The 20,625-nt window shown below is 57.5% G+C and overlaps 1 protein-coding gene and 1 pseudogene across 1 annotated transcript in view; both read right to left on the bottom strand.

The window, feature by feature from the left end:
* Positions 1-14,004: 14,004 nt before the first annotated feature.
* Positions 14,005-20,625, bottom strand: part of MINDY4 (MINDY lysine 48 deubiquitinase 4) — a 19,152-nt gene continuing 12,531 nt past the window's right edge. Inside the window, exon 6 of the mRNA XM_011362503.2 lies at positions 14,005-14,450. Coding sequence (XP_011360805.1) covers positions 14,402-14,450 — 49 coding nt within the window. The 3' untranslated portion in view covers positions 14,005-14,401. The remainder of the gene's footprint in view (positions 14,451-20,625) is intronic.
* LOC105293678 lies at positions 15,087-17,585 on the bottom strand (annotated as a pseudogene).

Genomic DNA, 20,625 nt, shown 5'->3' with positions numbered 1-20,625 from the left:
CTCCCCAATAGGAGGCATGGGCCACAGCAGGGACTTGGCACTAATGTGGACCCAGCCTTCCCATGAGGCATGGCCATCCCCTCCCAGGGGAACGGAGGAGGGACCCAGGCCCGGAGCACGGAGATCAAGATGGAGACAGGATGTCCCCGCCGACTCCTCAGCCCTGTCCTCGAGGCCCTTCACTCGCCACCCTGCAAGGCCCTCGCCACCGCCCCCTCCCAACTCCAGCCCAGGCGCTGGTCCCCGTGCCACCAGGCTCACCGTCCCTGGACACGTCCTCCTCTTTCTCACCTGCGCCAGCCTCCCCGACCCCTCCCCCATGACAGCACGCACACTTATGGGTGCGACCTCTCCCCAGCCAGGCGGTCCCCTCACAGCCCCATGGGGTGAGGCTGGGCCTGAAGGCAGGGCCTGGGTCTCCTTCCCTGTCCACTGCGCCCCCAGCAGAGCTGAGCCCAGGGCAGGGTGTGGTGGGGAATGATGACCCGGGAAGCTTCTGCTCTCTGTCCACCACGCTGCCCCCGAGAGACCGGGCACCCACCCCTCAAAGCCTGTGAATTCCTCCCTGACTGACAGACGACTCCTGGCCATTTAGGCGTCACATGATCCCCCTTAAATCAAAACCGGATTTAATGGGCCACCAGTGATTCACCAGAGGAGGAACAATTTAGTCATTTTCTAAGCTGCTGCCTCCCGTTCACTTCTTACACTGCCCTGAGCAATATCAAGGCTTATGGGGCGGGTGGAGGGGGAATAATGTCAAACCTATTTCTGGAAAGCGGGATTTTCTATTCTGATGTTTTACCAACTCTCCGTCAATCACCCCCACTCGATGCCATGGAAGAGGAGCCAGAGAGATGGGACAGGAAACAGTCACCCCTGGCCTGGCTAGGGTCTCTGAGCGTTTGACACAGCACGTCCAGAGATGGGAGGAGATTCGTAAGTCAGCTGGGCTCCCAGGCCTGAACGAGGGCGCCATGGGACACAGGGCTGCCCCATCCTACCCCAGCCCCGCCTGGGCGGAAGGAGGTCGTGGTTCCCCGGCCCCACCCTCCGGGAGGGGAGGCTGCTGGGCCAGGCAGGCGGCATCCCTCGCTTCCATAAAAAGCTGGTGGTGGCATTTGTGCAGGACTGCCAGCCACACCCTTGGGGATGGGGGTCAGGACGGGCAGGACAGGGGACTCTGCCGGGAGCCGGGCCTCTGTGCTGCGGGTCCCTGGACGGGAAGCCGTCATCGCGTGTGCTAGCTGATTTCGGAGCATTTCCTCACACTGGGCACACACGCGCGTGCATGCGCGCGCGCACACACACACACACACACACACACACACGCCATTTCCCCTTTCCTACGCCACCATGGCTTCCTGCTCTCCTCTCCAAGCCCCCTGCCCACTCCCGCCCTGGGCCCTAACAAATCTTTCTTTGTCTTGTTAGATCGTAAAGCATCAACTCTGGGAGAAGGGGGGCAGATAACATCGGGGAAACTGAGGGTCAGAGACGTGAGGTGACATGCCCAGGGCCTTTTGGTAGGTCAGGGTGGAGCCAGGACAGAAGTCCAGATCTGGTCCCTGCCCAGGACGAGTCTGCCAGCCACACCCAGTCTCTTCCTCCTCTATTCCTTGATGACGGGGGGCCACTTCCTCCTCGGACTCCAGCAAGGGCTTAGAAAAGTGCCCTCTGTGACCAGGAGCCCAGAGGCCCGGGCAGCCTTCTGCACCCCCAGACCCCCAGGCTGCGGCACCTCGAGCCTCCCAGCAGGGCCTGACTGGTGAGGAGGCTCGTCAACCCCGGCCACACCGCAGTCCCCGAAGTCCCCGGCCCCCCGGCTCTTGGCGAGGTTTCCCGCACTCCTCCGCCCCGTCCCGCCCTACCCCCTGCCTATGGCCGGTGTCCCCAGAGCGAGTGTCCAGGTGTTCGCAGCTAGTCCTGCAGGTCGAGACTGGGTTCCCTCTTCCCCTCTCCGGACGCCCCGTGCCATCCGGCCACCCGGCCCCACTGCCCTCCTGTGGGTCTCGCCGCCTCCGCCGTCTGGCTGCGTCTTTCTTGGCTCCGTCTCTTGAGAACTGCCACGGCTGCAGAACCTTGCCCTGGCCGTCCCTTGGTCCCGTCGCCCTGCAGCGTGGCCGGGCTGCTCAGATGCCCACAGGCACCAGAGATCCGGGGCGATCCCTGTCTCACTGTGTTAACGACTGTTCTCACAGCTCAGCATGAGGATTAACGCATTCATGTTTATACCAACACAGTTGTAAAGTTTAGTTTATAATTGTGGTGTGTGTGTGTGTGTGTGTGTGCGTGTGTGTGTGTGTGTGTAGGAAGAGGCCTATAAAAGCAAAAGAGCCCAGGTCCTATGAAAGTTATGACGTGACCCTGGCCACTGCCACAGCCACCTCCACCACCACAGCCAGGGCTGGGCCGGAGATGGACACGCTGCAGCTGTTCTCAGACTGACCCGTTAACAAGGAGGATTCCTGGGCTGAGCTGTATCCCCAATGCTCTCCTCCCCTGGCCCGCCCTTGCCAGGTCACCCCCTCCTCCTTCCCTGACCGTGCATAGGCTTGCATGAACACATGTGCACACGTACATACAGCACATGCTTGTGCACATAAGCACATGCATGTGGACTATGCACACATGATATATATACAACACACATACTGTAGTTGCCTGCATAATACACTGTTGCACACATGTACATGCGTACACACACATGCAAACACATGTGTGTGGCCAATCACATATACATGCCAAAGCGTGCACACCCTCGCATGTACACATGCATGCCCCAAAACAGAATAGAGACGCACATCGCGGCCTTGAGCCCTGCTCTTCCTAAACCCTCTGCCATGTGTGCTGTGGCCCCTGCTGTCTGTACCCTGAGCCCTGGGGCCTCTGCACAGTCTCTCTGGCACCTCTGAGGGCTCACAGTTGTTGCTGCCTGTGCAGCGCATAATCCAGGGGTCTCTCTGTCCCATCTCTTTACCACAGAGCTGAATTTAAGTGACGGAAGGGAGGAGCCTTGGGCGAGAGTCATGCCGCAGTGGGCATTTCTATAACTGCCGGCTTCGCGGTTCCTCTCTGGGGAAGACTCTATTTGCTACATGTGTCCTAATCTCATTTCATCGCCAGACAGGAGCCCCCCCACCACCACCTGGTGGAGCTGAGCACTGGGACTGGCCCAGCTCCCTGCTCACAAATAGGTGAGGGCAGGCTCAGTGCACAGGTGAACAGAACCAGCCGTCTGCCAGCCCAGCAGCCAGTGTCAGGAGGGGTGTGCTGGGCACCCAGAGCGGGGACAGGCCGGGCCAGCGTGGGACCACTTTCTGTCATTCTGACTTCCTGGGGTGTCGTGATGCTGTGCTCTGGGGCCGGCGGAAGTGTGTCTAGGAGGGGGAAGGGTGGGCAGGGCCTGCCCTTGTCACCATCCAGTGGAGACTCCTCCCTCTGTGGTTCGGTCTGGGGATTCTATTCATGCGAAGCCAACATTCCTGGAGCCCACAGGGCCAGCAAGCTCATCTCACACAGGCGATCGCTGTCTTGCCTAATGAGAAAACGATGACATGGCCCCCTGCCCTGGGCCCCTGCGCCCAGCCAGGCCCTTGCTCCTCAGCCCCCCAGCACCGGCAGCCTCCCCCCAACACACACACATCCGCCTCCTGTTCTGTGCTGTTGTTCTACAGGTGTGCCCGCCGGCCTCCAACTCTCAGGTCCCCGTGCCACCCCTTCCAGGGCCACCCATCACCAGGGCTGGACGCCTTTGAACTCCCAGGGTAGCAGAGCCGTAGGGCAGAAGGACCTTCAGGTCACAGACCCTAGCGCACGAAGGTAAACTGAGGCCATGGACTAAATGGCTTCCTCAAAGTGGCACATAGTGAACCAGTCTCAGCTCCTCCTTTCTCCAGGGAGGTGGCCAGCGAGGCACACTGCGCACCAGGAGGGACTCGCCGCGTGACTGTGTCGGGATTCTGTCACCCCTGCACATCCCCGCTCTGGGCCAGCGTCACTGGGACCTCTGAAAAGCCAGGGCCGGAGCGGCTGGGGCTGCGGCGTCTGAACTGACATTGATCTCATGTAGTGTGGCAGCGACCCGGGGGACGGCTGAGAGGCATTTCCCTAAGGCCTCCACATTTGAGAGCCAGAAGCCCTGCAAATGGCCCTTTTCAGAGCCAGCTGGGAAAGAGGGATCTGCCAGGCCTGGATCAGCTGCCTGCCTGCCTGCCTCTCCTGCTCGTCCCCACCCCGCCAGTCTGAGAGCGAGTTGGCAGAAAAGGAGACCCAGGACCTGGGTTCCCAGGCTGGTTGGGGGTCGCAGGCAAATACAAGGCAGTCGAAGATCCCAGACAAGGTTGTGAGCCGTGGGAGAGGTAGTGATCAGTGAAGGTGGAGAAGTCATCGAAGCCTTCCTGGAGGAGGCAAGATTTTGGATCACAGAATCTCAGGATCTGAAAGGATCACAAGGGCTGCCTTTGAAAATTGCACATCATCAAGCCCAGGGAGCTCCTCAGCATCATCCCGCCGAAGGGCTACGATGCCCCATGCGGGTACCTCTCCCAGTGGAGACCTCTTCTCTTCTCATCATGGGACAGCTCAGATGATTAGGGGCTGCTCTTTATATGCACTTCCCAGCAGTGCTGCCGCCTTTCCCACCACTGGCCTTCAGGGCCACAGACCTTGGTCCATGAGGAAGCAGACAACCGGCTCATGGAGGGTCCCCTGCCCTGGGGCACATGTCTGCCAACTGCCTCGCCCCTACAGATGACAACGGAGGAGGGCTCCCGTGCCACGCTCCTCAGCGGCCAGCCCTGCTACAGAGCAGACCTGAGAGCCGAAACCAAAGCCAGGGCTCGTTGGAAGTGGTAGGGTCAGGGTCAGGCTTAGGCAGGGCTGCCGCAGAGGTGAGCTCCTTAGGTAGAGAAGTTAGGGTAGGGGAAGGGAGAATCATCGCAGCTCTTATTTCATGTACTTTTTACATCTAGAGGATTCCATCTGTGCTTCTGACTTTAATATGAACATCAGTCCCCTGAGGATCTTGTTAAAATGCAGATTCTAAGCCAGTAGGTGTGGGTGGGGCCTAACAGTCTGCATTTCTATCAAGCTCCCTGGCTGCTGATCTCAGGACTTTCAGGAGCAAGGAGCTGAATTACGAAAAAACAAACAAACGAAAAAACCCCACCCAATCACGATGTAGTTAAAATAAAAACGCAGAGAGTAAGGAAGCTTCTCATGATAGCGGAGATTGCGACTGAGCCTCACTCTTCATCTGAGCTTCCTGGAAGCCTTGGCAAGAAGAGAAAGAAGTGTTTACCAACACGTACTCCACGATAACAGAGACCAGCTGCCTGTCATTGGGAGAAAGAAAGTCTGTCTCCTGATTCTGGCTGCCCAGGGAATTGATGAAGCAGATCTTACTGTCAGGAGATGTGAGAAGCAGCTGTGTTTTAGGGGTACTGCACGCCTTTCTACAAGAAGGACTGAGCCTGAGCACCTCGGTGGGGTGCATCCCTGATGGAGAGTCACCGTTTAGATAGATAGCACAGGGCCCCTGGTGCCCAGCCTGGGCCAGCACCATGGCGATGCCCATAAGGAGACCATTCTTTCACCACTTACTGGCCCAGACGCCCGCTGGCTCAAGCGTCCCTGACAACAGAGGGTAGCCTGGAGCTCTGACATTCCACCATGGAGCCCTGGGTGTTCAGGGGAGGGCAGTGAGGCACAGGCCTGAGCCTCAGGAAGGGGCGAGGTGGGTCTGTGAGCAGCAGAAAAGCCTTGCCCCTTCCCAGCAATCAAGAAAGTCTTCCTGGAGGAGGGGACATGGCAGACAGATTTGTTTATGTAAAGGAAGGGAGGCGGTTTGGGAAAAGGAACGTCCGAGCATGAGGAGGGATGAGATGGGGTGGGCTTCCAGCCACGGCTGGGGTGGGGAGGTTTTCTCACTGCCCCTCACTCCACGGCTGGCTCAGACTCTCCGAGTGGGGCTGGTGGAGAGGGGATGGCGCATGGTCCTCCTGCCAGCCCTGAGCCCAGGACGTCCTGTGCCAGCCTGTACTTCTTCACCATCTGAATCTCTGGCCCCGCCCGCCTCAGGGAGCACCCTGGCCAGGGTGCAGAGGCTCTGCCCTCAGGGCGTCTCACTCCCAGACCAGCGTGGGTAGGATTTGGGGCTGAAGGGGGAGCTTGAACCATGAGGCCTCTGAATGTGACTGTGGACACAGCCACGGACAGGACACAGGAGAGGACAGACAGCCTCGTGCCGTGAGACCGTGGGAAGTCACTGCCCCAGCTAGAGGCTCTTTACTCATAAAAAGGTATGTACTTGCCTATGAAAGGCCCACCTGAGGGGGCACCTGGGCCTGAAGGGCGTCAGGGGGAGCACAGCACAGGCTCGTGTGGGTGCTGGGTTCTCAGCCTTCCTCGCTCGCTCCTTCCCAGGGTGACACAGCCTCCTTGTGATGAAAGGAACAGGCAGGACCCTGACGACTTTCCAGAAAAGGAAATGGAAAACCCTTAGACAAATAAAGTCAAGGTGTGTCTGCATTAGCAGAGAAGATGGAAAAAAAATGCTTGGCCTTTCTTCTGATTGCCAAAGCCACCGGGGGCCGGGGGGCGATAGGAAGTGGGTGTGCAGAAGCCGCTGGGGTTGGATGGCCGCTCCCGCCTTGGCTGACCAGGCTTCCTTCTGGGAAGGGCCAGACAGGGGCTCTGACCCATCCTTCTCTCTGGGCTGCTCGCGGGAGAGTTCTGAATTGAAGGAAAGGCTGGGCTCCCACACAATGGCTCGCTGGGGTAGAAACCAGGACACTCACAGATATTTCCAGAGCCCCGAAGTCTCAGGCCTGCCGGGCAACTCGGGAGGAAGCAAGGGGAGATAGGAGAGGGGGGTTCCAGGAAGCCCCACCCTCTCCTCCAGCTCGCTTGGGGGTTTCCAGGGGGCAGGGGAGCAAGCAGGAAGCACTTGGCATCTGCTGTCTGTAAGCCTAAGCCTGCAGGCTCCGGGCAAGCGCCTTGGCCGTCTGAGACTCAATTTCCTCATCTGGTAATAAGAGGTTTGAGCGATGGGCCTGTCGGGTGCTACGCACAGTGCCAGTTACTGTGTCCCTGGCCTCTGTCTCAGGGGTGATCACTGATAAGAACGTGCGTCCAGCCGCTGAGGGCCACCTCATTCAATCACCTCGTTTTACAGAACGAGGACCAATGCCCGAGCGCAAGGGGAGGGTCTGACGGGGGCAAGCAGAGAGGAAGGCAAGCTCCAGCGAGGTCAGAAGCAGCTCCGTGGTCCAGCAAGAGCTGAGGAGAGGAGAAGCGGGGGCTGCCATTGAGGGCGGGTTTGGGAGGTAGTGGGGCGAGTTGACGTGGCTGAAGTCCGGTTGACATCACCGTGTCACAGCATTGCAGGTGGGCCCACTTCCTGCGTCTCAGTGAGTCAGGCCCAGCCCAGTGCCCGCACCCTCTCAGCCAGCTCCCAGCACAAGAGCCGACAGCTCCTGGGCTCAGACTGGGCACCAGCCCGTTCCAAGCTCTGTGCCCTCCCTTCTCACGCCAGCCCTAAGAGGACAGGATATGATTATTCCCATTTTATAGGCAGGGACAGTGACGCTCAGAGAGGTTTTTATTTTGTTTTATAACTTAACTCAGGTGACACAACTGAGAAGTTGGAGCAGAGACCTAAACCCAGATAGTCAAACTCCAGGTTTGGGATCACGACCACTCACTCCCCCAAGATATCCAGGCCCCTTTCTCACCATGCAGACCCCATGAGCATGGATCCCCTAAACCCAGAGAGGGAACAGCAAGCAGACAGACTTGGGCCTTCTACCCCAGCCCATGACAACGGCGGACATGGAAGAAGCATGGGCCGCAGACCAGGGCTGGAGGGCCTCTGTCTGCTTTCCTACCCGAATGGTTCCTAGTCTTCAGGAGATGAGCAGATTCCATACTGACACTGACACTCCAAACGTCCCTAGCCGGGGGCTCCAGACTCTGAGAACACAGGTCCTCCCCGAGGCCAGCGAGGGACTGAGACCCATCCTGCCAGCCTGGCTGTCTTCCATGTGCACACGGAGGTGGCCAGGCCCAAGGGAGCCAGACGGTCCCATCCAGTTGGCCCAAGGTCATCAACAGCTTGGAAAACAATGGGCAGTGGGTCCAGCTGTGGCCAGAGCCAGAACAAAGGCCTGGGCACTTCCTCGCATTGAGGCCCCCTCCTTCATGGCTTGCCAAGGCAGGGGCCAAGGAAGCCTACATCGGGAGGTAAGGATGTTTTGTAAAGACTCTTCCGGGAGAGCCGTAGCCACCAATGCCAGGAGGGGAGCAGACAGAGGGAATGGCTGCTCAAGGCTGAGATCGGCCCGTCAGGAAGCAGGGGAGAGAGGAGCCCTGACCCCAGGCCGGTGGGCCCCCCACCGCGCCCCCCAGGCTGAATCGCTACAGTGCAAGGTATCTCCCACGTGCTCCTGCTCTCCGTGAGCCTAGCCCAGAAGTCGGCATCTTCCAGCAGGTCCACCCGCCACGCTGTTGCAGTATTAGTCTCCCAAAACAGCGGGCTCTACCACTGCCCTGCCCTGAACACCTCCATGGCTCCCCAGTGTCACCGGAAGCAGCTCAGGCTCCTTTACCAGGCAATCAAAGCCCTTCAGGACCCAGAACTAGCATCCCCTAACCTTCCTGCCACCCCAGAACCCCCGACCCCTTCCCCCTGGCAGCTTCGCCCTTGGTGCTTCTGTCCCTCCTCCCCCCCCAACCCTCCTTAAGGGTCCAGCTTCAATCCTCCCCCTCCAAGAAGGCTTCCTGACTGCTCCAGCCCACACAGGTTCCCCTCCTCTGAGCCCTATGCCCCCAATAAAATCCAAGAAGTAGCTGAGCCCGGGAGTTTGGAGAATGGTATCAGGAAATCAACCAATAATAGAACAATCCTTCCTTAGACTACGGTTCCCATACACAGCACCATCCATTTTTACACAGCAAACCCGAAGTAATTGTGATAGCACCCTCCCACCCCCCTCCCACCCCCCCAGTTCAGTCCCTGTGCTGGGACAGGGGAGGAGTGAGACAAAGGGGCCAGGGCCCAGAGATGTGCAACGAGAGTGCCTACACTGGGCGCCCAGCAAGGCACAGGGAGGTGAGTGCTTATCATGCAGGGCTCCACTCCCCAGGGAGGTGGGACTTCGCCCAACCTCCAAGATGTCGACAAGAAAAACAGAAAATGCCAGATAAGAACCTAGGATTGCCCTTATCAAGGGCCGCAGGAAAGGCGCCAGGGTTAATCTCAAAACCACACCCAGAATCAACGGTTTAGAGACCTGGGGCAGCTGCAGCCTTCCCGGCCAGGCACTGGGTGACTGGGGTTTTCTGCCAGGAGGAGGGTAGGGAGGGAAGGTGCAGGTGCAGGCTGGGGAGGGGCTTCTTCAAAGAGGGGAGTGAACCTTGGGCTTCATCCCTCCAGATGCGACGGGCACATGGAGAGAGGAAGAAAAGAGAAGCCCCAGGCCCAGGATAAGGAAACGCAGCATGACGTAGAGGGTGTGTGTGTGTGTGTGTGTGTGTGTGTGTGTGTGTGTGTGTGTGTGTGTGTGTGTGTGTGGATCTGGGCTTGTGAGAGAGAAGCCGACTGAAAACACTCAGGGATGGGGTGTCGGCTGCCAGAGGGCTGATGCAGCAGGGCCGCCTAAAGGAGGGGTTTGGAGACAGGTCTTCAGGGATGGGTAGAGTTTGGCAGATGGACAGCAGAGAGGCAAAGAACCAGGTGTGACAAAGCACTAGCAGAGGTTTCAGGCAGCAAGGGGCTCTTTGGGGGAGCAGCTGCTATGGTCTGGGGTGAACGGAGCTGGAGGACGAATTGGAGGCACACATTAGAAATCGGGTGTATTCCCTCACTCCAAGACCATCTGGTGGTCTGGACTCCAAGAGATCCCCCTAAAAGAGAAATGTCCTAGGAGGGCTCTTAACCAAGGATTGCTACCTGGGCCTCAGTTTCCCCACCTGTAAAAGAGGCCTTCCGTGTCTTCCTGAGGACATAGGATGGGAATGTGGGCAGGATGGTGGATGAAGCACTGACTGAAGACGGCATGAAAAGAGCAGCGGGAAGGTTGACCCCAGGCGTCCGTCACCACTGGGCCCCCGGTGGTGGGACTCTGATCCCTTTCGGGTCTGCTGGAGCCACGCGCAGGCTCTGGCAGCGTGCCCCCCGGCCCCTGGGCAGCCGGCCTGCCACTCGCCTGCCCACCTGCCCGCCCACCCCTCGTCCTGCATTAAGCAATCTCCATATCGCAAATGCCTGGCATTTTTGCCTGGTAATTACAGCTCCCACAGCCCCGTGAGGATTAGAGCATGCTTAGGGAGTAGGGAGGACTCTGGTGGGTGGAGAGAAATACCTGCAAATAGTCTTGGCAGCCTGATGGCCCCCTGCAAGTTTCGGGGTCCTGTGAGGTCTTGGTGGCCAGTGAGGACTGTCCGCAGGGCCTCTGGGAGCGAAGGCCATCAGCATCTGTCACCTCCATCCTCTCTTCGCCTCTCACTCAAATGTCTTCCATGGAGCACAGCGTGGGCCCCTCAATGTGCCCCCCACCTCTGCCCCACGCCCACACACCCCCACCCTGCCAAGGAGAAAGGTCTGAAGCAGAGCACTGAGCAGTCCTTGTCTCTGGGGAAAACACCCAGCCATGGGCTCACCGTCTAAGGCCTTCACCTCCTGTCAGCCTCCTCTCCTAACCTCCGGGGGCTCCCCACTCTGGGGTGCCCCCAAATGAGACATGTGGACATGGACTTTCATAGTCTTTTGGCTCTCCTGTTCGTTCACCTGGAAAGATCTTCCGTCCAGTTCTCCACTTGTCGAAAGCCTGCCCGTCCATCCAGGCCCAGGCGAGATGCTACCACCTCTGAGCGGCCTCCCTGAGCCCCACATCAAGGGCAAAACAAACCCTTATCGGGTTGGTGGGCCAGGCTCTGCTTCGCACGCTACAACATGTGGACTCGCTGGATCCTCGTTCCAGCCTTGCAAGGTGGTGACTTCACAGAGGAGGAAACTGAGGCCTGGGGAGCCTATGTCTGGTGCTCGGGCCACGCAGGCAGGAAGCAGTGAGTCAGGACCAGCCGCAGGCCCTCCAGTCCAGCTGCAGCTCCTCCCTCCGCGGGCCAGGGTGGTACCTCTGCTGCACATCCCTTCAGTACACTTCTTCCCGATACGGACGGCTTCTGCGTTTCCATACTGCCACCCCACAGAACCGCGAGCTCTAGAGCAGAGCTTCTCAAACTTCGACCTGACTTACCCAAGGGTTTTGTGCAAATGCATCTTCTTAGTCAGTAGGTCTGGGGCGGAGCCTGAGGTTCTGCATCTCTAAGCAGCTCCCAGGTGTTGCAGATGCTGCTGGTCTAAGGGCTACACTTTGAGTTGCGAGGCTGGTCTGAACTAGGGCAGGAAAATCCTCATGTTGCCGTCACTTTCTTAGCAGAGCCCAGGGCCTGTGGGAGCCTAAGACCGGCCCTTTCCTGCCGCCCGCCCTCCCAGGAAGCTGGATGGCTGCTGTCCCTCTTGTACGGCAGGTGGGCCCCAGCCACAGCCCCTGATTTCCCTTGAGTCTGGGACACAGAAACCGTGGGGGGCAGTTGGATGAAGTGGGACGGGCTGTGACTCCTGCCTGGACATCGCTGCTCCTGGTAGGAGGCGGAGCAGACAGGCAGGCTGAGGTGGGAAAGGTCTGATCCCCCAGAATTGGGGAGGCAAGGATGTGTCGGTGCTTTTGCGTGGCTCGAATGTGGATCCTACAGAAGGCAGACTTGGGTCTTCTTGAAAGGAGGGAGGCGGACTCCCCCAGAAGCTGCAGGAGGATGAACTGCCTGACTCTGGAGAGACCCCAGAGATGGGAGGTCCCCCTTAAGAGCTTTCTCGCCGCAAGAGTGTGGAGTTGTGCCATCAGACGGGTCTCCCTGCTCACACTGCCAGGACAGCAGTGGAATCGACCTGCTCTTTCATCCAGAGACCAGAATGCAAACAGGAGAGAGAGGGAATCCAGTGGGAAGCGGTAAGAAAGGATAAAGCTGCTCCCTGCTCACACCCCAGCGAGGTCGGCTTGCTCAGTGGACCAGCCCCACGGAGGTAGAGTGCTGCGCCCAGGCTCAGCCCCGGGTTGCCACGAACCCGTAGGACATGGCCACTCAACTCTAGGACATGGTTGTTCCTTAACCTTTTATGAAAAAGGAGGAGGCTCTTTCCAAGTTTAAGGCCATGAAGAAGGCTAAAGACCCTCTCCCCAGATAATTACACATATGTACATGTACACAAAAATGTTAATATAATTTCGAGGGGAGGCGGGCTATGGACCTCTGAAGTCTGCCCACAGACTCCCTAGAAAACTATGCACCCCAGACGGGGAACACCCACATGCAAGGACGCATAGTCCTATGTGTCGTTCTTGCAGGCCTGGCCGCGGTACCCTGAGTTCATTCTACCTTCTGGGTCTGGGAGAGGCTGGTGCCGGGCTTTGCTCATCTTCCGTCCCAGAGAACCCCAGACAACAGACTTTGAATTGCACGTGTGTACCTGTGTCTCGGCTTCCAGAAAAACGCTTTTATAATTTGTTGGAACTGATCTTCTCAAGCGACACTGGGAATATTTTGATTTCTCCAGCCCTCCCAATGAGACCCTGGACAGGAGGTTAAGTGAGTTTCATTGAAAAGACCCAGGTTTTCCTTCCCGGGCCGATAAACAAAGCTGCTGCAAGGAAACCACCTTCCTCTCAGCTGGAGCGGCCTGTCCCCGCCAAGGAAAACAAATGCATAAACATTTCAGGGACATATAGGAAGCAGTTCTGCCTGACGCCTGCTGTGAACGGCCACTGGAGTTTACACAGCAAACCCCGCTGGGGCCTCCGCACAGCACGGACAAAGCACTCCAGGCCCTCACTTCCCTCCGGCTCCTCCCTGCCTCTCCCCAAAGGCCGGCATCGGCCACACGAGAGCACAGAGCAGGCTCTTTAGTTGTCACCAGCAAATGTCAGTTGATCGCCCTGCACGCCTGGCACTTAAAGGGATCTCCTCGTAGCCAGCACTGCAAAGGGAACAGAGCCCTCGCCGCGGCTGCTTTCGTTCTGAGCTCCGGGGCACGTGGAGGCTGGGGAGCCGCTGCCATCAGTGTCTATGTACGGCCTCTGAGGCCTTTCTGTGGGCCAGAGAGGACGGCGTGCCCTGGTCTCCATGTGTAAACACTCTGCTGGCTGCACTCAGGGTCCAGGCCCAAGTGCTTGCTGGGCACAGCAGGGGCAGGCATGGGACATCTACATGACAGGCTCCCGGAAGCTGGGGCTTTGCCTCTGGGAGCCCCCCCTCGGTCCCTGGTCTTTATACTAGCCTCCCGTTGCATTTCTACGCTTGCTCATTTTCCTTTTCCGAAATCGGTAGGATATAAACTAAGGGAATGAAGTCTTTCCTTCATAAGTGATTATATTTTTTACATGCCACCTAGTCGCTCCTAGCTCTGGAATGTGAGGGTCCCCACAGCTTCCGGCCCCCCACTCTCGGCCAGCTCTCTCTGCACACGCCACGCTGCAGCCCCTCTCTGCTCACCCCGATTCACTGCCCTCTGCGGCCACGGGGCCCCTCCCTAGAAGGTTCTCCCCCCACATCCACTTGGCCAGGTCCAGCCTACCCTCCAGGTCTGCGTGACTGTCCTCTTGGGGCCCCACAGGAACCTGGGTCTGCTCTGAGACTGGCTCCTGGGCCCCTGAGTTGCTCCTTGTCAGCACAGCTTATGCAGCCTGGTACCTTAGACCCAGACTGATCAGGAGAAGTCAGGCTGGACCAGAAGTCCAGCCAGGACCACTAGTTAGGTGGCATCTTAGCCCTGGTACCTTAGACCCAGACTGGTCAGGAGAAGTCAGGCTGGACCAGAAGTCCAGCCAGGACCACTAGTTAGGTGGCATCACTAGGGCTCTGGGGCCCATCAGCCCAACACTGTTCCCACCCCAGCCATGAACCGCCTAACAGAGGCAATGGAACAAATGAGCCTTGGCCCTTGGCATGGGTTTCACTCCTGCTTTATAGAAAGCCAGCTACCAGAATTAACGCGTGCCTAGGGGCTCCGGGCGGACCACGTCAGAAGCTTGGAAGCGGATGGCCGAGCAGGGAGTAAGGGAGGGATGCAGACAAAGGCAGCGGAGGCCCCAGCAGCTGGCACCCTTCCGGTCCGTGGTAGTCACAGCTCAGCTGGGAGGGAGCCACCCAGCAGCACCCTGGGCCCTCATCGCAGTCCTGGGTGGGCCCTTCATGGAAGGGACAGGGGGGTTCTGACGCTTCTGCAGCAGTGCTGGTCCAGGTGGGCATGACACCCCTCTGAGACACTCGTCCCTGAGGCCTGGGGCTCAGCTGTCGCCCCTCTGATGAGCACCGGAGCCACAGCGTTCACCCTCAGGAAGGCTCACAGGATGGGGTCCGAGCCGTTCCAGTTCACCGACGCCCCCTTCCACCTAAGAACAGAGGGACAGAAAGAGAGAGTCAGAGCTGCAGGGCCCCACACAGGAGCCACCACCTCGAGCCTCGCTCACCTGAACATCCCGTCCCCCGGGGCTTGGAGGTGTCAGGTTCTACCTTCTCTACCGCACCCCTCCACACTCACACACAAACCTACACGCCAGGCCCCTACAAAACACGAAAGCACCCAAGACCGCTGGAGGGGCAGGTCATTCATTCATTCATTCATTCATTCATTCATTCCTGCCACAAGTGTTTATGGAGAACCCCCTGTGCCCGGCACTGTGGGGCCCTCGCCGATGTGAGTGATGCACACACATCTGAATCCAGTCACTCTCCAGGGGTGCCTGATGGTGGCACTTGAAAGGCACACGTGGGAAGATCTTCGTATAAAAAAATCCCGGAGTCTTTGAAGTGCGGGAGAAGCACCGGCTGCCGGAGCCCAGACAGGCGGGGAGAGAGGTGCGGCAGACAGTGGGCAGCGGAGGGTGGCGCCGCACAGGACCCGGGGGGCCTCGTGGGATTCTGGCCTTTGTTCTGTGAGCCACGGGAAGCTAGTGGACGGCCGTGGGCAGCTCGGTAAAACACAGATTTGCATTTTTAAAGATCATGACACCTAAAGAAGCACTGAGTACAATGAATCTGTAATTCAGGCTTGGGTTCAATTCCAAAATAATAGTTATCTATCGTACACGAGACCGTGACATTTTCCAACATGTGATTGTAATTCGCGGGACCGGTTTTCTAAAACAACGCAGAGGCATCACACTTAGAGCAGATGTAATATTCCTGCAAAATCTGTCATTGGTTATATTATACATGCACACATATCCTAAGGTCATAGGAACTGGGAAACAGATGTTGCACACCTCCACAGCACTGGCGTTTGAGGCTGGGGTGCAGAAATGCTCTTCACTGCACAGGGTCTGGGGAGGGTGGGAGTAAACGTTTTCAGAACCTGAAGCTTTTCTTCAGGATGGAAGTCAAAACGGTCACTGCCACAAAGGTGGCAAAAAGAGAAGCTTCTCTCACTTTAATTGTGCACCTACACTACAAAGCTCAGCAGCCTTGAGACTGGGACTTGCGACAAGGACAGAAGGAATAGCCTCTCCCAAAATACGATGGTCGCATCACCCCCCCCCCCCCCCACCCCAAACGCTTGGACGCACCGCGGAGTTTCGGGAGCGGTTCGTCACAAACCCAGCCTTCTCCGTCTTCGGGAACAGCCTAGACTCCCACCGAACTTCCCCTTCCTTCTGCGGCTCCTGCTCCTTGTCGTCCCTCACGTCTGTGCCTGGCTTCCGTTGCCCCATCAGTGTCCCCGACCTTCCGGGTGAGGGACAGCATTCCAAAGGCAGTGAGTGAGGTTCCTACACATTCCGCTCTTACAGCTTCCTTTCCTCTGACTCCAGGCAACTTCTTGGTATCAGTCAAGACTGTCTGTTGTTCCCCTACCGAATATTCTGCACACTTCGCACCAAATGAGCAAAAAGATTTCTTGTCATTTTGGGGGAAAAAACATGGTAATTCCGTGCTTCTCTCTCCCGTAGAAAGGTTTAGTGCAGGAGATATTTGCATGTAGCCCATCGTGAAATAATTAGTATTGCATTCTCCTCCCGGCTCCAGCCAGGGCTCTGTGACAGACGATCCATTACCACCGGAGAGGGTGACAGGGCGATGTCCAGCACAGTCCAGACACAAGGCACAGCACTGCTCCATGCCGTGCACGCCAACTGACATCCCAAGGAATTGCTATCTGATCCATATATGTACACAGAATTGCATATTCTTGCTAAAATAGTCCGCATAAAAGGCTGAGATGGGTAGATGATGGATAACCTGTTCAGCCATGAATATTATGCTCTTCTAGGGAACCGGTCCTTCCCAAACTAGCCCTGTGCTCTCTTCAGCGTCATTCACTAATGCCCTGTGATACCGTGAAATCACACCCAAAACGAGGTTGCGTGGCTTTCTGGCAACTGATCCTCTCCTTCCTGCACGAAAGGCTGAGTGGTACCATTTCGTCACGTGAGCCATCCGGCCCCTGGGATCCTTCTGGTCACAAGTGCTCAGAAGCAGATCTGGATATGCAAAAACGTTTGCAGACATTTCTAGAAGAGGTCTTTTCTCAAGAGTAACTGTTAGAAGTACAGATGATTCCAAACCTAATCTGTGACGAGAGATGCACAACCCTCTGGTGCTCGTCCACAGGCCCTGCCTCCCCATCATCATCAGCCATGTCGTGTGAGTCAAAATGGTCAGCCTCGCCAGTTCCATTGGATATGGGAAAAGGAAGTGATTCTGTGGTGTCTGGGTGCATTAGAGTCTCTCCTGAGCTGCTGCTTCGGCACTGAGGCAGATCCAGAGGAATCTATTAGGCATTTGGGGGTTGAGCCACTTTGATGAAATCCAGCAGCACCATAGCATTCGTTACTGCTTCAAGAAGAGACACTGTGGCTGTATCTACCGACAACTTGACATGGCTGGGAGAGGTCAGAGTGTTGCTCGGTGGGTAGCGCCCACTGCCTGCACTATTTGCTGCTGGAGCCTGATGATGTTCCCAGGTAGCTAACAGTGGTCCAGTCAGCAAGGAGGACAGACGTGGCTCTGGCTTGCAGGGCTGAGCAGGTTCTGGAGGTAAGACGGGCTGGGAAGGCACCATGCCGCTCACGGGCTCCAAGGGACAAGGCTGAGCTATTGCATTTACTGGATTCACAGTGCTTTAGCCAAGCTGCAGAGCACAACTCACGGCTTAATTGATTCTACCGTGCGACTTGAGATTTTCAATTTTCTTTCTCTGCTCATCATCTTTGCAGTTTTGAAGCATGTCATTAAAAAGCTTTTATTGCTCTATTAAGATCTGTAGGTAAGCATCAGCCTCTGTAAGTTTCTTACCAAAGTTTTAGACCCTAGGGACACATCCTGAATCCAGACCCCCAGAGGGCAGCAGAAGGGAGCTAGGGAGGAGAGTGACATCAGCCCACAGCCTGACCCCATGCAGACCTCAGGGACCCAGATTTACAAAAGGGATGCTGCCCACACCGGGGTGGTTTCTCACCCTTAGTCATGGCGAGAATGACGGGAAGAGTCAGCAATGCACCAGACTTCCTGTATCCCTTTAAGACTCACCCTCTGCCCGGCCCCCGAGGCCCTTCCCCCATCCCTCTCCATCCCTCCCAGCCCTCACCCTCCCAGCTCTCAACAGGCAGATAGAAGTTCCTCCCCTGAGCTCCCCATTTGCAAACATCTCAGACCCTAGCAAAATGGGGTCTGGCTTCAGTGCGGGGGGGCGAGCCATACTTGTCTGCCGCTTGATGTACACGTCACGCTAATAGTCACTGAGTCTTAAGGCCAGGCTCTGGGATTTATGCTTAGTGTTGAGGCTTTTCACAGAGGTAACTAACCCTCCCCATGCCAGCCAATGGGTACCAAAGCGGGGAGAGCATTAAAAGCACCAGAGAGAAGCAGTTCACAACTAATGTAGAAAATCAAAGCAGAGACGTTTTAAAAATTGAAAGGGCTGAGACAAGAAACTCTTAGACCGTTCGGAACCATTCTCCGACAGGAATGGTTCGGAAAGTCCGTGGGTCAGTTACAAGGACAGTACGAAGAGCTCTGCGCATGCAGGAAGGGACAGGCGGGACATGGGGAGGGTGGCCTGGAAATGCTTTTGCGTGGCGCAGGAACAGAGCGCCTCGTCCAGCGTTAATTCGGGAGGAGGCCGAGAGGGAGTGCAGAGGTTCCTCAGCCTCAACGCCGCTGACGTTCGCGGCTAGACAGTTCTGCTGTGGGAGCTGTCCTGTGCATTGTAGGATGTTTAGCACCCTCCCTTCCAGCTGCGACAACCAAAAGTGTCCCCAGACACTGCCAAATATTCCCTGGGGTGCAAAACCGCCGCGGTCGAGGACCTCTGGTTTCGGGGTCGAGCGCGGTGAAGATGCCGTGGCCCCCGGAGCTCAGGTGGGCTCAGGATCACGGAGGCCCACCTCGCGGCCACAAACGAAGCCCCGTCCTCCGGGGCCATCACCCCAACCAAACGGCACTTACTGCCTCAATCGATTCTCAACGGCGATGAAGCTGGTGTGTTTCAGGGGGAGAAGGACGAGTCTTGGTTCACTCCGCCCGCTCCCTTCGCTTCGTCCGGTCCCAGGCCGCCACGAAGCCCTGCCAGGGCCCACCGCCACTTTGTCCCTTCCCCTCTGCCTCCGCCAGATTCTCTCTCCTCCCCTCATGCGTGCGTGTGCCCCTGACGGTCTCCGAAGGAGAAGCTTCTGCCTCTCTTCTCTCAACCTCACAGCAGCTCCGGGAAGAACTCGCTACACGCAGTCAATGAATGGGGAAACGTGGGTCTGGAGCAGAACCAAACCTTTTGGAGGACGCGCAACACGACGGCGGCAGAGCCGGGACTCAGCCGAGGCCTCCGGACTCCTGTCCCGTGTTCTTTCCCTGGGTCGTGGCACTCCGTGTTCTGTGAACCCAACCAGGCACAAGAACTACCGGGGGCGGGCGTGTGTGCGGGCTGCAGGGTGCAGGATCAGGAGAGCGGCCGTGGGAGCACCCAGGGAACCTTCCTACAACGGGGCAGAGGCACGAGGGTGTCACCGAGCTGTGACGTCTCCTCAAGGGGTCAGGCAGACGGCTGAGAGAGCAGGACATGGCACTCCAGCCCCTGGAAGGCACGGTTCCCGGCTGAAATTACATTTTCAATTTCTGGTCTGAGCCTCCAAACAGAAACATCTGTGGCCCAGCCCCAGGCCCCGGTTATGAGTCCCTTCCTCTTTTCTCTGGACTGTTGACAACTCTTTCATTTTCTCCCATTCTAGCTTAGGCTGGAAGGTCGAGAGCGGTCACTGTGTGTGTCATGTTGGGAAATGACCATAAATGAGCCTGTTTTTGCTGAGATGGTCGGAGAGCAGCGGGAGAAGGGGGGCGGGGGGCAGACCCCACATTCCTGACACGAGCGAAGGTAACAGGAGACTCTCTGAGGCGGGGATGTGCGTCACACCAGACAGTAGAGATGGCACGGGACCCAGGGACTGTTTAACTTAGGGTGCTCTTCTCCAAAGTAAAAAACCCAAAGGCGGGTCTTGTGTGATATCGCCATGGCAACAAAGCCAGGTGGCGGGAAGTCGCACTGCCCGCTCAGTGACCTTCCACTGGGCTGGGACAGCCCGGGCCTAAGCTCCAAGCCCCGTGTTGCCTGTGACTCAAGGTATGGCCTGGAGCACAGACCTCCACTCTGCAGAGCCCCATCTGTTAAAGGAAGAACCATTCGGGGCACTGACCGAGGGACTTTTTGTGAATCCAAAAACGTTGCCAGGTGGCTAGGTGTGTGGTGTGCCCTGTGCTGGGTCAGGGAGAGCATCAGAGGTCCTTATGGGTTGGGAGCTAGGTTTGAGGGTAGACGGTGCATCTCTCCCTGGATTCGGATGCAGTTGATGCTGAACTTGACTTCAACTGTGAACTCTCTGACAGCAAGAACCGACACCTGTCCAGCTGCTTCTTTCATGGAGTCCAGCTCAGGCGTCCACGGGGTTGAAGTGATGGGAGGGGAACCCGCCTGCCCACAGGGTCAGTCCCTCCTGCCGCGGGCGGTCGGCTGCACATCAGCTGGTGCTTGGGATCTGACTGGCATTAGAAACGACCTGAGCTTGGGCCATGGCACCACACATACCCGCTTCCTGTCAAGGCAGGGACTTCCTACAGGAGCAACCTCATCCCTCAAAAGGCAGGGCCCATGCCCAGCGGGTGGGTCCTCACTGACCTTGAAGGCCACTTTCCCAAGTTTCTCCCTTTCAGCTGTTTGAGAATCTGGGATGAAAACAAAGTGCAAAGGCTTTGTAATCCAACTCCGTGGAACAAGATTCCGAGAGGCCGGGCATGCTGTTTCCCATTACGGCGGTGTGTTATCTGATGCGGACCGAGGGGGAAAACCCAGCGCCCCGACTCATCGACCGCCCACTCCACTTTTCCGGGAATCACGCTGGGAGAGTCTCACCGTGTTAACTGTCCACATGGACCCACATGTCGGGGCAAGTGATGGGGGAAGTGGAGCAGGCAGGCAACTGGCTTTAGGAAAAGTCCTAGCAGAGGATGGAGCACTCACACCTGGAGGGCCGGGGGCGGGGCCGGAAGACAGTGCCCCTGCGCTGTGTGTTGCAGTGGCCTCAG

Source organism: Pteropus vampyrus, unplaced genomic scaffold (assembly GCF_000151845.1).
Source record: "Pteropus vampyrus isolate Shadow unplaced genomic scaffold, Pvam_2.0 Scaffold75, whole genome shotgun sequence".
Taxonomy (NCBI): domain Eukaryota; kingdom Metazoa; phylum Chordata; class Mammalia; order Chiroptera; family Pteropodidae; genus Pteropus; species Pteropus vampyrus.
Note: the sequence above shows the minus strand (reverse complement) of the source record. Positions and strands in the feature narration are given on the sequence as shown.